The sequence below is a fragment of the Carassius carassius genome, chromosome 2 (genome assembly GCF_963082965.1).
Source record: "Carassius carassius chromosome 2, fCarCar2.1, whole genome shotgun sequence".
Classification (NCBI taxonomy): Eukaryota; Metazoa; Chordata; class Actinopteri; order Cypriniformes; family Cyprinidae; genus Carassius; species Carassius carassius.
The window spans coordinates 7,532,386-7,547,985 of NC_081756.1; the positions used below are offsets into that span (position 1 = coordinate 7,532,386).

General features: G+C 39.1%; 2 protein-coding genes across 2 annotated transcripts in view; both read left to right on the plus strand.

The window, feature by feature from the left end:
- Window positions 1-8,596, plus strand: part of LOC132101372 (alpha/beta hydrolase domain-containing protein 17C-like) — a 40,361-nt gene extending 31,765 nt beyond the window's left edge. The window contains exon 2 of the mRNA XM_059506285.1: window positions 8,394-8,596. Within this exon, the coding sequence (XP_059362268.1) occupies window positions 8,394-8,577 (184 nt within the window). The 3' untranslated portion in view covers window positions 8,578-8,596. The remainder of the gene's footprint in view (window positions 1-8,393) is intronic.
- Window positions 8,597-10,059: 1,463 nt separating this feature from the next.
- Window positions 10,060-15,600, plus strand: part of LOC132101375 (alpha/beta hydrolase domain-containing protein 17C-like) — a 21,862-nt gene continuing 16,321 nt past the window's right edge. Inside the window, exon 1 of the mRNA XM_059506300.1 lies at window positions 10,060-10,167. Coding sequence (XP_059362283.1) covers window positions 10,103-10,167 — 65 coding nt within the window. The 5' untranslated portion in view covers window positions 10,060-10,102. The remainder of the gene's footprint in view (window positions 10,168-15,600) is intronic.

Consider the following 15,600-nt stretch of genomic DNA (forward strand, 5'->3'; position numbering starts at 1 on the left):
TGTGCTGAACACTCTCTCACTTTCTACACTAGTGCAGGGGGCACAGAGGTATTTTGTGACAGTAGCAGCAAGACAAGGTAATCTGTATTTGTTGACTACCCAGTACTGGTATGGGTTGTCTGAGGCAGCGATGGTTTTCTCTGCAAGATATCCATGCAGTTGGACTGTAGGGCTAGAGCTGCTTGCTGCACCGGGATCTTCACACTCCTCCACAATTTGGTCAAACTCTTGCATAAAGCTGCTCGGTGCTGCTGCTTCCACCCGAGGGAACTTTTCCTGTGGTTCTGCGGCCTGTGATGCTCCAGCTGTGCTCCTCTTCAGGTCTTCCTCTAGTTCCCCTGTCAGTGCATCTTTTGCACGCTTTGCAGATTGTGCACTTGTAAAGTATCTGAAACAGAAATAAAACATAGGTTAGGCTAAATGAAACACTTTTTGACACTTAACCTGAGGCTGATTAAAGTTATATATATAAATTTGTATAAATTATATAATGTAAGCCTACATACTTTATATTCTAAATGTTTAAATTTACAGCATACCATCTCATCAAATATTGTGGAATAAAAAGTGAGTAAAAAAAAATCTATAATATAGACCTAATGTAATTAGTTAAGTTACACGATTTTACCTGTCTTTATATCTCGGGTCCAGCAGGGTGGCAAGTGCATATAGGGGTTCATCTTCCACAGTGTCGAAGCGTTTGTTGACAGCTTGAAGCAGGGTTTTTTTCATTTTTTTTGATGCCAGTATCTGCATCGCCTTCTTTAGCAAGGATGCGTTTGAGGACGGTGACAGCTGGAATGACGTCAGCGGCAGAGGCAGTCGATGAGCTTACTTTCCTTGTTAGCTCTTCAAATGGTGCTAGAACAATGCTCGTTTTTTCTAGCAAAGCCCACTGGTTAGCGGTCAGTGTACTGGGCAGGTCATGGTCAGCAATGTAAGCACAGAGGACTCGCTTCTGTTCCAGAAGACTCTGTATCATCAAGTACGTAGAATTCCACCTTGTTCTGACGTCTTGTTGCAGGCGTTTAGGTTGCATTTGCATCTGGAGCTGTATATCTTGCAGCCTTGAATACGCAAGTGGAGAATGTTTAAAATGCCCCACAATTTGTCTACCGATTGTAATGGCATCGCTCACACTCCGTTGTGACAGTAGTCCCTCATTGACTACAAGCTGCAAGCTGTGAGCAAAGCAGCCTAAGCTCCGCACCCCCATGTTGTCCATGGCCTTTTTCATGTTGCTTGCATTGTCCCGGAGTATGACATGCACTTTATTCAAAGGAATGTGCCACTGGTCAAGTATATCCTTAATTGCAGCCGAAATGGTATCGCTAGTGTGTGAACCATGAAAGTTCTTAGCTTGAAGCATTGCACTGTGTGGTGTACAGCTCGTGTCCATCCAGTGGACTGTTAAACTTAAAAGCGACATCGGACTCACAGCAGAGCTCCATATATCTGTAGTAAAGCTCATAGCTTTTATATCTTTAATCTCTTTCGAGACGTGTTCGCAAACTTTTTTTGTACAGTTCTGGCAGTGCGGTCTCGGAAAAATACTTGCGTGATGGAAGAGAGTACCTCGGCTCTAAGTGTTCCAGTAGGCGACGGAAGCCCTCGTCTTCAACAACTGACATTGGTTGAGCATCCAAAGCAATGAATTCTACAACTTTCTGTGTAATTGCCGATGCTTTCATGCTTTCCATCGGAAACCTTTCACGTTGTTTAAATGCATCCTGCAAAGTTAGTTGCTGGGCTGTATTGTCCACTCCTTTTGTTTTGCTGAGCTGCAGGAATTCAGCGTGCTCCTTAGCATGGTGTTTCTGGATGTGCTTGATTTAAATTGGTAGTATTGTACTTTGCAGTAATACCACCTCCCCTCGAAACATTTACTTTGCAGACATTGCAAACAGCCGACGAACTAGTTGGCGTGGCAAGCGTGAAATATCTCCACACAGCCGACTCTCTGGAACGCTCCATATTGCTTCTAGCATGCGACACACGTGAAGCTGACGAATGACGTAGGTCCTGCAGCGACGAAAAAAAAAAAAAAACCTGGATCGGCCCGTGGATCTGTTAATTTTTCCGATCCCCGATCCAGCTATTTTGTCAGTATCGCGGACGATATCCGATCCTAATATCGGATCGGTGCACCCCTAGTAAGTAAGGTGATAACTATTAGTTATTTTTTTGCCCTATTCACCTGCAGTGTCTCGCCTTAAACTCTAACCACTAGGCCACGACTTCCGGAGAAATTGCTAAGCCTATGTCAGCAATAAAGAGAAGAGATAACGTGATTCCACAACGGAAGACGTCTGTCCCTCTCGTTAGAAAACTAATCATGAGCTAATCGCGTGACCTCAATATCCTGAGTTTGTTTCCTGTCAGCCGTGTTGTTTTCCGATTAAAAGAGTTGACGAAATTAACTCTTTTCACAAAGCCCCTTTCACACTGCGATTCCGGAAAATACACCGGTAATGCGTCCCAGCAATTGTACCGGGTCACTAGATTTTGCACTTTCACACTGCCAGTGTTTACCTGGAATATGTGCGTGTGTTCACACACAACCCGTAAAGGTCCCGTAAAGACACGTGACATCAGGGTGTGACGTGTAATGTATGAGTCGAAAACGCTAGACACATTAACTTTCACTTAAACTGGTGAATGATCTCAGCTTCAGCGCGGAAAGTGAGGGACTACCTGATCTCTGCTTTGTTACAGTTTGCACATTTTTTTCGTCGGGAACGTTGATCTGCCTTCAAAACTCTCGCTAAAATAGTTGCGTGATAACGTGCATCATCACTACGACAAACCCTTTACGGCATTAGTTTTGGCTTTTGTTCACTCAGCGCTCGTTCCAGGACTGAACCCTACAAATTATACTAGGTCCCCGACCCAGGATCAATCTCGGGACGTGTTTGCGTTCACACAGAAGGCGACCCGGCAATGTTCCGGCAATTTTTCGGGTCCAACGTGCAGTGTGAAAGTGGCTCAGGAAACAAGGACCTTGTGTATTAAGAAGGATCTCATGATTAAAATGTATGGAATCCCCTGCAACCCCACAAGAATCATTAATGATTAATAGACCTCAACACAAAGGATCCATACAGTGTGTCCGATGACTCTGCTTCCTGCTTGCTTGTGACTCTTTCTACGAACTGAACTTTTCGATAAACAATCTTAAAAGACCAGGCCTGGGCTTTAGTTTGTGTTTGTGCGCGGCAGTTGTCCGCGAGGGGCTGTCACGCTGTTTTGTTTATTTTATCATTAAAGTTTTGTTTTGAATATACGCTGGGTCCCGCCGCCTCCTTCCCGTGATTATGAAGTTTTTGTACATTGTTACAACTATATTCACAAATAATTTATGTCTAAAATATGTTTGATGTGTTCAAGGTAATCGGTTCAACTTTAACTAATGTTTTAGCATTTATTGCTATTAAATGGGTGTAAGATATGGAAAGTTTAGTATTGAACGAATGGCCACGATCTTTGCAAGACTGAATGAAAAGATGGTATTTTGTATGGTGTGTGTTGTACAACACGTTATAGAAGTTATTAAACAAAATCCTGCAAAGATATTACCCCATGTGATAAGTTGAAGCATCATGTTAAGGAATGCATGCTCCGCCTTGCAACAAGTCGATTAAAGATTGCGTCTTTGGATGGAACAAATCTGCTTAGATAAAACGCCAATGCCTGTACTAATTCAGTGCGTTGCGATTCCTCCTTCGCCATAGCTTGAACTACCTATTTCAACATGCTTCTAGCATTCTTGTCATCCAAAACTCAAAACACTCCGTTGAAACCTCATGACTGCCGAGAATCTTCAAAGTCTTGCAAACAACAAAAACTTCCAAAGGTCCTTCGTAACCAAGCAACCAACCAATCTCCGGAAGGGTTTTCCCAAAAGACTTTATCCAAACGTCAGATCTGCAACCAATCCGAGGTGCGGATATTCCCTTAGACCAGGCCACAAGCAAATCTCCAACTCTTCTTTCCAGCGCAAATGCAAGTAAAACAAACTTAATTTCTTGCTGAAATAAGTGCAAATTGATCTTAAGCAGTAACGACAAGACGCATCTCTGCTTTTGTGATTTTCTTGGTGTGATCTAATGACTTACTAATAACTTACTCCTGGGACATTCAAATTCCATATCATCCTCTTCAGTGTGTGTGTGTGTGTGTGTCCATTAGGTTTTATATCCATGTAATAGAGTAGCTCAATAAATTCTTGTTTCATTTATAAAGAAGTATTGTCTTGTGTGGTGTATTTTAAACTTTGTCCAGATCCTATGCTACTTAGCTCGTAGCTTATAAATTATCATTCTGTTTGTATTCTCATTGTCCATGAAGTAATATAAACAGAATTGTATGAACCGTTGATGAAGTATAAACGAATTAAATTTGGAATCAGTTCAATTAAAGCAATTTGAATCTTTAGATTTGATTTTTCTTTAAAGAAAAGAGCTAAAATTTTCCTTACACAGTTATGAGGTGAATCCCAACATTACAGACCTTGATTTGAATTTTGTAAATTGGACTAAAAGACAAAGGTACGAGACTGTAGTTAACATCTATAATGGGGGAAAGAACTACAGTGAATCTTTGCAAATGACTGAAAAACTTTTGATTTAAAGAATTTGATTGCATGTATAGAAATCACATTTTACATTTAATGTAAGATATGCATATATATGGCATAATTTGCTTGTCTCATTTCAGCTGAATGGTAGCGATTTCTTTGCAGAATAATTGTTAATGTAGTTGTTCTACTAGGAATTATGCTGTTATTTTAAAAAATAAGAGGAAAAAATGATGCAGATGACTTTTAACAAAAGCATTTTCCACCGATTAACAACCTCAAAGCTCACATCAGGTCTGTCTTTAATGGGTTACAAGTTACCGTTAAAAATCTATTCCCCAATAGAGAAAATAAATGGGATTTTTATTTTTGGAACCGACTGTTGCACTCTATTCTATCTGGTGCAAGATATCGAACGGCTGACACTCCTTACATTTATCTTTAATGTTGCAGGTTTGCATGTGACAATGAGTTTCTAGCATTAAGTACTTTGTTTGTTCAAACTGAAAGTGGAAACACGTTTCACCTAAACCATTTTTGACAGTTCGTTCTTGTCAAGAGTCCATCTAAAAAGTTTCTTGCAAACGATTTTCACGAGTACTTTTGAATTTGTGCATTCTATAGGATGACATTAAATGACTCCTGCAAGTAAACAGAGCTGCTACTCTATTGCACACATCAGTGCTTGCTTGAAGTATCATTTGCATATCCATAATTCATATGCATATGGATTACTTAAGAATTTGTAAGACATAGAAATGCATCTGTTTCCATTGAGAAGCCAGCAGGGCATTCACAGTGAGCCTTATTTTTGGGGTAAACTTTTCAGGTTGGCAACAGCATGTGAATTTCAGCCCAAAATCCATCTGTAAATGTTTGCTTTGGCGGTAAGGCTGTTTCACAAAACAGACTACTGTGTGTGTGCGTGCCGTTTTTCCTGTGCATGATCACAGAGTTCCTCTTATTTTTCCCCAGATTAGCATACACAAAAACGCACATCTTTCCCAGTCTCTCTCAGGTTCTCATATTGTTTCAGTTCAGGAAAACATGGTGAATGGCTTGTGAGTGTAACTGTTTGTGCCGCTTTGGCTTTAAACAGAAATTTGCTTTTGTTCCAGCTGTTCCATGGAATCAGACCCCGGTGCTTGTTTGGACAAGCCATTTCTCATTGCCTTAATCCAGGCTAAGGAAACACCGCATTTGCATAGACTTGTGTGTTTTCGACATGCTTGTGTTTTCAGTAGTTTTCCACATAGGAAAAAAGGGATGCTTGTGCTAGACGCAGCGAGTATGTCCTGGCTCGGAGAGTTTTCCCTCTTTTCGAGCTTGATTCCGGACCAGTCTCTGATGTTTTCTCAGTATGTGGAAATGGATTTGTTTTGGCAGATCCTTGAGGTATCATCCCACCCTTGTTCTTGCTATCTCACCATCAACATTAGGATCTCTCTGAAATTATATTTGATATCAGATGAGAATAATTAATTTCCCAGGACATTGAATCAAAGGGGTTTTCTCCTTCCAGAAAATTTACTTGCAGTGTTTGAGTGACAAGGAAACATATTGAGGCTTGAAACGACTCTGATTGGTTTATTTTGGCCTGGTTCCCTATCCAAACCAATTTTCCAATCCATACTTGCTGTGGTAGTCCATGTTGGTGTTACCTGTGTTAAGCCGCAACACCAGTTATATCACTGCACACCTTTACATCAAGGTGTATGCCGTGCATCCAAGCTTTCATATTCATTTTGCTAGTAAACTTTCTTTGTTTCTTATTTATATTATATATATATATATATATATATATATATATATATATATATATATATATATAGCATATAGCATGGTGTATTATTATTCGGTTTGTAAACAAATGTTCTACGTTTAATATGAGGGAGTCATCCATCTTGTTGTTGTCAATTTAAGCAATTGATGCCAAACTGATGCCAATTCGAAACAGACTAGATTTGCACATGCATTTAAAAGCAAAGGAAAATATGGAAAACCCCACCGCCCAGTGATACCGGTGTTTTCACACATTGATTAACCTGTGGGAAAATTTCTTCGCCGACACAATCCTAATCCATACTAATTTTTGACTCATCCAGGTATCCTGATATCCATCTAACCTCCAAGTGTTTCTATTTTCATCTGAGCTTTCAGAAAAATGGAATTTCCTGTTGCTGTGATGTAGTTGTTGTATAACCTTGTGTTTTGGGTCATTATGTTGAATTACCAATGATTGTTTGAGTTTTTCCAGTTTGACATTCTGCTGTGGAGTTTTGTGGTATGTGGTGTTTTTCTCTAAACATAACAGCATGTACTTTTCACCAGTAAGTTCAACTTTTGTCCTCTCCTTTCAAACAGTATCACTATGGTGGTGTTTCTGAATATCTTGGTGGTCTTCTGCCAGTTGTAAAATGGACAGCAGTATGTTGTTCTTGTCTTCTGTAACCTTCTGTGAGCAACTCTGAAACTCCAACTTCTCTGAAAACTCCATGACATGCCCTTGCATTGATCTTTGTAGGTCACTTATTCCTAGGGAGTAGTAGTGTGTTGACATTTTGAAACTTTTCTTCTGCACTCATAGAGTTCAGTTCTGAGTCCTTATAGTTCCATTAGGAAAGTTTTCCTATCCATTTTTTTATTTATTTTTTAAATGTCTTTTGGTCAGGAATCATTTATTGCTTATCTATTACTTAAATTGTAATCAATTGATTATTCAGTAAGTGTTTGACGATGCTGTGGGACCATTGCTTAAAGAGGACTGTCTTTTTTACTAGGTACACTTGATAAAAAAAAAAAGCCCCCTGTTTGTTTAATTATATACCACCCTCATTTATATTTTATAGTTAAATTGTTCCTTAACTATTGTTAATAACGATACAATACAAATCGAAACTTGTATCTGTTAATATTTAATGAACCTGAGCTAACATGAATTAACATTAAACAACTGTTATAAATACTGTAGCAAATGTATTGCTAGTTGGTTAATGCATTAACTAAGGTTAAGGAAGGTTATTTAATAAAGTGTTATCATATATATATATATATTGGGTAAATTCTTCCCCTTTTGACTGAACAATAAATATAATTATAATATCTGTCTGTGTGGAAAACGGAGGAGGAGTCTTCATGTTCCATTACCTGATAAAATCTCGCCAAAGCTAGTCGAGTTCAGAAGCTTGTGTAGCCAGCGCTCTTCACGGGACACTTTGAACCACTGTGTGTGCATTTGAGACCCTTCACTCAGCTCTGGGCAAGCCTCTGGTAAAAACCTGAAATAGTCTGATCTGAGGTCAGACTTCAAACATGTTTGCTCTCAGTCGTAGACCCTGGCGCACTCCTTAGAGCCGCCGCTTCTGATCAGGTGTCAGCCCCGACAGCAAAGCTACCCAGGAAAGTTGGAGAACAAAAACCTGAAGAGCATATCGGTGCCTTTTTTCCTTCCTTTCGCCGTCTATGTCTGGACTTCTCACTCGCCCCATTTAGTATTTCCTTTGAGCGCATTTTCGCATTTAGCTCAGCTTTTTTTGGAGCCTGCATTTCATGTCTCATTGTTTTTCTTCTGTTCTTGGTCTAACATGCCATTTTGCACAGTTGTATTATCTAATGTCTTGATGAAAATATTGCCACGAATTGTAATGTTATAGACACAAATGCAATTCAAAGTAAACAGTATGAGCTGTTTGCATTGATGTAATTTTACTCCAACAGATGAGAGGATGCCAGATTTATACCATGGTTGAAGAGCTAAAATGATATTTAATGATTTACAGCTGTTATTAATTTCTTATCTTGCTTTGTCAATCTGAAGGTATGGAGTGACTCCGGAAAACATCATACTGTACGGGCAGAGCATAGGGACGGTGCCGACGGTGGACCTGGCATCCCGATACGAATGCGCAGCAGTGATCCTCCACTCTCCCCTCATGTCCGGCTTGCGTGTGGCCTTTCCCGACACCCGCAAAACCTACTGTTTTGATGCCTTCCCGAGGTAAGATCCAGACATCTGTGGACCAGAATGCAATGCATGTGAATGCAGACTCTTCTAGATGCACTGGTGTTATTTTAGTATCATTGAGATGCTATTTTAGTCTCCAAATGTAAGTATTAGTAATTTTGTTTTTTTTTATTTGCTTGTTTTCATTGTTTGTTTTATTTATTTTACTAGATGTTTAAAAAAAAAGGTAAAAAACAATTAAGATTTAATTTTGGATAATGCTTTGCAATTAGTGGACATATCGGCCGATATTTGGCTTTTTTTTAAATATCGCATTAGCCGATAAGTTTTTCTGTTTGGTCGATTTGTTTGTGGTGGGACATTTATTTTGAGAGCTCTGAGAACAGCAGCACCCGAGCACACAGCGCTTCCATTCTCCCTCTTTTTCGCAGTTGTCGTTAACCGTTCTGTCTAATACAGATAGAAGTAATAAACAAATTAAAATACAAAAAGTATTATAGCGATTGCTTTTATATTATTAGTAATAGAAAGGCAAACATTAATTCTTTCTCGTTTGTCGTCAGCATTCAGCAAATACGCATTTCTATAATTTAAACAGATCTTTAAATGACTAATGAACATCTAATTTCAAAAACCTTGGGAACTTAGTTGAATCTAGTTGAGATCTTGTGAAGTGTGTATTTGTATCCTGCATGATCGCGTATGATCTTCGTGATGATCGTTCTGTGTGAATTGAAGGCTGACAGGAGGAGAGTTCAGCTTCACTGGAGATTCGTGATCGACAAACTTTAAACTTGTGATTTCAAATTATGCTGTGCTTCATTCTTTGCCCAATTTATTGTTCATTTATTAGTAATGTAATTAACAACAACTAACATTAACTACCATACTATCATTACTGCATAAATTAATTTCAGAATGTACTAATACATGATTAAAAACATAAGTTGCATCTATTTATATTACGTAATTGACTTGAGCTAACATGAATTAACAATGAACAGTTTTATTTTATTAAAGTAAACAAATTTTATAAATACTGTAGCAAATGTATTTCTCGTTATTAATGTTAGTTGATGCATTAACTAAAATTACCTAATGGGACTGAATTACGTTTTAGTGCTACCAACTTTTAATGTTGTAAAAGATTCAGGGTTTCCCATACATTCATTAAACGTACAGTATGGGATTTTTGGCCACCAGGGGTCACTCAATCAAAATAATAACATTAGACGTACATTGATGGCGTCGGGAAAGAGCGTAGGCTCATGGGAGTTGTTGTTCATTGGAACACGCGCTCTGTCGCTCCCCACATTCCTCACTCATTTTAACCGAGGCCGGCGACACACTGGATGCGTGGCGCAAGCGTCACAGTTTTTAATTCGGCTCCCATGTTAATAGGTTGGAGCTTGCAGACTGCCTGCGTGAGACGCGCGTCTCAGGCGCGGCTCGAGGCGCGTGGAAAGCGCGTGCATGCTAGAAATAGAACCGACGCCTATTTTTCACATGACACGCGCGCATCCCGATACGAATGCGCAGCAGTGATCCTCCACTCTCCCCTCATGTCCGGCTTGCGTGTGGCCTTTCCCGACACCCGCAAAACCTACTGTTTTGATGCCTTCCCGAGGTAAGATCCAGACATCTGTGGACCAGAATGCAATGCATGTGAATGCAGACTCTTCTAGATGCACTGGTGTTATTTTAGTATCATTGAGATGCTATTTTAGTCTCCAAATGTAAGTATTAGTAATTTTGTTTTTTTTTATTTGCTTGTTTTCATTGTTTGTTTTATTTATTTTACTAGATGTTTAAAAAAAAAGGTAAAAAACAATTAAGATTTAATTTTGGATAATGCTTTGCAATTAGTGGACATATCGGCCGATATTTGGCTTTTTTTTAAATATCGCATTAGCCGATAAGTTTTTCTGTTTGGTCGATTTGTTTGTGGTGGGACATTTATTTTGAGAGCTCTGAGAACAGCAGCACCCGAGCACACAGCGCTTCCATTCTCCCTCTTTTTCGCAGTTGTCGTTAACCGTTCTGTCTAATACAGATAGAAGTAATAAACAAATTAAAATACAAAAAGTATTATAGCGATTGCTTTTATATTATTAGTAATAGAAAGGCAAACATTAATTCTTTCTCGTTTGTCGTCAGCATTCAGCAAATACGCATTTCTATAATTTAAACAGATCTTTAAATGACTAATGAACATCTAATTTCAAAAACCTTGGGAACTTAGTTGAATCTAGTTGAGATCTTGTGAAGTGTGTATTTGTATCCTGCATGATCGCGTATGATCTTCGTGATGATCGTTCTGTGTGAATTGAAGGCTGACAGGAGGAGAGTTCAGCTTCACTGGAGATTCGTGATCGACAAACTTTAAACTTGTGATTTCAAATTATGCTGTGCTTCATTCTTTGCCCAATTTATTGTTCATTTATTAGTAATGTAATTAACAACAACTAACATTAACTACCATACTATCATTACTGCATAAATTAATTTCAGAATGTACTAATACATGATTAAAAACATAAGTTGCATCTATTTATATTACGTAATTGACTTGAGCTAACATGAATTAACAATGAACAGTTTTATTTTATTAAAGTAAACAAATTTTATAAATACTGTAGCAAATGTATTTCTCGTTATTAATGTTAGTTGATGCATTAACTAAAATTACCTAATGGGACTGAATTACGTTTTAGTGCTACCAACTTTTAATGTTGTAAAAGATTCAGGGTTTCCCATACATTCATTAAACGTACAGTATGGGATTTTTGGCCACCAGGGGTCACTCAATCAAAATAATAACATTAGACGTACATTGATGGCGTCGGGAAAGAGCGTAGGCTCATGGGAGTTGTTGTTCATTGGAACACGCGCTCTGTCGCTCCCCACATTCCTCACTCATTTTAACCGAGGCCGGCGACACACTGGATGCGTGGCGCAAGCGTCACAGTTTTTAATTCGGCTCCCATGTTAATAGGTTGGAGCTTGCAGACTGCCTGCGTGAGACGCGCGTCTCAGGCGCGGCTCGAGGCGCGTGGAAAGCGCGTGCATGCTAGAAATAGAACCGACGCCTATTTTTCACATGACACGCGCGCGTGTTGGAAGCGTTTCCAGGCAAAATATAATAGGAAAATATGTTTATATGTAATTTTGTACACAAATACATATTAATGCATGACATTTTGATGTTTGAAAGTCTATAGGTTGACATAAATTCAGATATAAATGTAATTTAAAAAATAAATAAAAAATTAACGATTTTCAAATATTGCACCTGTCAAACATAGTCTATTTTGCCGTCAATACTGTTGACGGTGTCCTTTATCAGTAGGCTTTATATTTATGTTCAACATGAAGTATAGATATTGTTGTCATGAAGACAAGAGCCTGGTCTGTCAGCGGTCTCCCTCTATGTCACCTACAGCAGCAGCAGCGCGCCACGCTTCTGGCAAGCAGCAGAGACGCCACGCAGCCAGTGCGTCACCGGCCTTAGTATTTTGACAATCAAGTATTTTCGAACGGAGAGATATATGAATTATCGGACCCCTATCAAATCAATATTCAATCTAGCTAGTAGTAATATATGTTAAAAAACACGGTTGCCTTTCGTTAATTATAATTACGTTTATACTATGATATCGAACAAGATAGTGAACTGCATTTGAAGCTACTTTATCCAGCTAGATATAGAACACATGTAGATTTACATTATACTCTACATGAGAGCTAGTCCGTCTGCGTTTTACACAAGACATCATCGTTTCACAAAATATACGGATAGATATAGTTAGCTGAATGGATGCATACCTGTTTATTAGAATGCAAGCATCTCTCTGTAGTTTCAGCTTGTCACGAAGCTCTCTCTATCTTGGAAATGCAACTCCAATATTTACCTGTGTCTTGTTGCTTCCCTTGTCCCAAAACCTTCTCGGGTCATTTATTTCACCCGTACGTTTGCGCTTCACAGAACGTGCAGGCAAAGCATTATCATGATCCATAACTAAGTTATTGATTGAGGTATAAATACTAATATAAACAATATAAATATAAAATATAATAGTCTCGATCAAGGCTAGCTACTACTTTTTCTTCTTCGTCTCGTCTTTGCTTCTGTTCACCTTTGTATTTGGCAGTTCCGCAGGAAGTTAGATAAACTAGAGGGGTCAAAGTTTATATGACGCCATAGACGGGCGACAAAACGGAAATAAAGAAACGTGCCGTGTCTTCTAATTAAACTATAATTTTCTCCGGATTTGAAAGTTCGTGGAAACTGTCGGGATAATGTAAGTACACAACTAAAAAATATATATAACATAGATATAGTGATATCTGCTATTTTTAAAGCAGGAAAATTACATATTGCGCCTTTAATTTGTGGCGGCCCGCCACAATATCAACGCTGACCGCCAAGAATTGATTCAGATTTTAAAACTATTTAATATGGGTACAATTGTATTTTATTTTAGAGCTTAGAGCTTAGATTCTCTGCCCGAGCCCGAGCTCGGGCTCGACCTGACCCGACCCACGGGCCGGGCCGGGCCGATATTTCCTGCCACCGTCCTCGGGCCGGGTCGGTCCCATGATAAAGCACGTCACGTGTCATGCGCCGCGTCTCGTCCACTCGCAGTCTCGCATGCGTGACGCATCACACCTGCTGTGCGTGCTGTACTATTCAGTAGAATAAGTGCAACATGGAGCTTGAAGAATCAAAGAAAAAAATTAAAACAGGAGAATTAACTTTGAGCAAGTTTGGAGGAAAATCGGAGGTATGGAAACATTTTAAACTAGTCGTGGGGAGTGCTTATAATTACAGTGAACGTGTCGGGCCGGGCTCGGACACAACGTGCTCGGGTAGGGTCGGGCTTGATTTGTTGGGCCCGATCTAAGCTCTAGTAGAGCTGCGCGCTGCTTGCTCCCTCCCTCTCACAAACTGACAACGGAGGCACGCACGGCTAGCCCCTCCTCTTCGAACACGATCTGAATCAAAACATGAGCATGCGTTAGTTAGAGCAGGGGTTTTCAAACTGTGGGTCGCGACCCACTTGTGGGTCACAGAATGGAACAAGGTGGGTCACACAAAGTCACTTGGCTGCAGCTAAATTTGCGTTTCAATAAAAACACACACACACACTCACACAGTTCAGTCTAGGGCTGCACGAATGTGACGAGTGGGGCGGGGCCGAGAGCCGTGGAGTGATTGGGAAATGAGCGACACCTGCAACACTCACCGGTCTCGAGAACCCCGGAGGAGATAGGAAGTATACAAAAGAGGAGCGACGACAGTGAAGGACGAGAGAGGCCACTGGGTGGCGTCTGTACTTCCCGGTCAGAGAGCACCTGTCCATCAAAAGCTCACTATCCAATCAGAGTAGATCACTGTTAACACCACCCCCATGAGATGTTTGTGTCAAAACACCAAACGAAAAACTGCGAAACGTAAGCGAAATCTGTAGCAATGAATTCAGAATCCACGATTAGCGAAAACGAATCTTTGAAAAACATTAACAAAGAATGAAGCATATTTGAAGAGCCTGTTAAATTTGTGCGACTGAGTTAATTTTTTTTCATTTTCATAGTGTTTTTCTTCTTTTGTAATGGCATATTTTTGATAGTTTCTGAAAAAGTTACGTTCAGTTTTATAAAGTTTCGTTCATTATTATTGAAACAAATGTAATTCCATAAGCAGGGCACAAATGCAGGATTAATTGTAACACTACAAGATTTAAACATTTCCACGTAACAAAATGTACAAAAGTTTGCAATATTTCCTTGATGTATCATCTCTGTTTAGAGAAAAATTTGCCAAAGTTCAGAAGTCTTTTGAAGATATTGCTGAACATTTATTTAACCATCACAAAAATAAATATATTTTTTTTATTATTATTTAAAATGAGACACATCTGTTTATTATAATTTTTTACCAATTTCACAATTATTTTAATCTCAAAACTGTGTTAGATAGCTCTGCTTTGCTTCTCATGCTTTTCTAAATAAGTGTTGGATTGTGCTCCGTTCTCGCCGACACAAACGGAAGATCATGAATGTATTTTCTGCAACAAAACACAGCAGCGCAGATTACAGTTCACTAGAGTGAGCCTGCTTCACGTTTTTATGGACACTACATATTTTAACGTCTGTAAACAAAAATTAAAACTGAAATATTAGTAGTGAAAATTTTTTATTTTTATTAAATACTTAATTTCTGTCATCAAACTTTTAAGATTAGGCTTAAAGTAATGTCAATCGTTTTCTTATTTTTTTTTATATATATATATTTTGGTGGGTCGTGAAATAGATTACACTTGTCTAGGTGGGTCGTAGAATGGAAAAGTTTGGGAACCACTGAGTTAGAGGACGGATCACCGGTGCTTAATGCTTAATCCCCCAGCGAAGATTCCAGAATCTATCCGGAGTTGAATGGTTAGTAATGAACACTGTTGCTCAACATAACTCTGAGAAGTTAGTCTATGTTAAGCGCTGTCGCGTTTCCATTACAGATTCGCGCACAACTTTTGTGTTTTTTTTCTCTAAATATCGATAAACAACTATTGCGAAATGACTGTGTTTCCATTAACCGATGTTATGCGACTAAAACGTCATTCTTTTCCTCTCGCGATCAGTTATTCCAAAAATCATGGCAACGGACGTTGGTAGGTTTATATATATCACAGCCACCAGACTAGACATTATATTATTATTATCTCCAGGTTCAGGTTGGTGTGTGTTGGTTTTTGTCCACCTCAATCTCCAGGTTTGTGTGTGTGTGTGTGTGTCAGAGTCTGTGTGTGTCCACCTCCAGGTCCAGTTTGGTGTGTGTGTGAGCCTGTGTTTGAGTGTGTCAGTAAGTTTGTGAGTTTGTGTGTGTGTGTGTCCATCTCCAGGTCCAGGTTTGTGTGTGTGTCCCTTTAAGGTATCTGACACTAAGTGTTGCCAATGGAAATTTATACTTGTCACTAAAAATATATGATATATTTATGATATATACATATTTATGATATATACATATATATGATATATTTAACTTAACCCCCCCCCCTCCTCC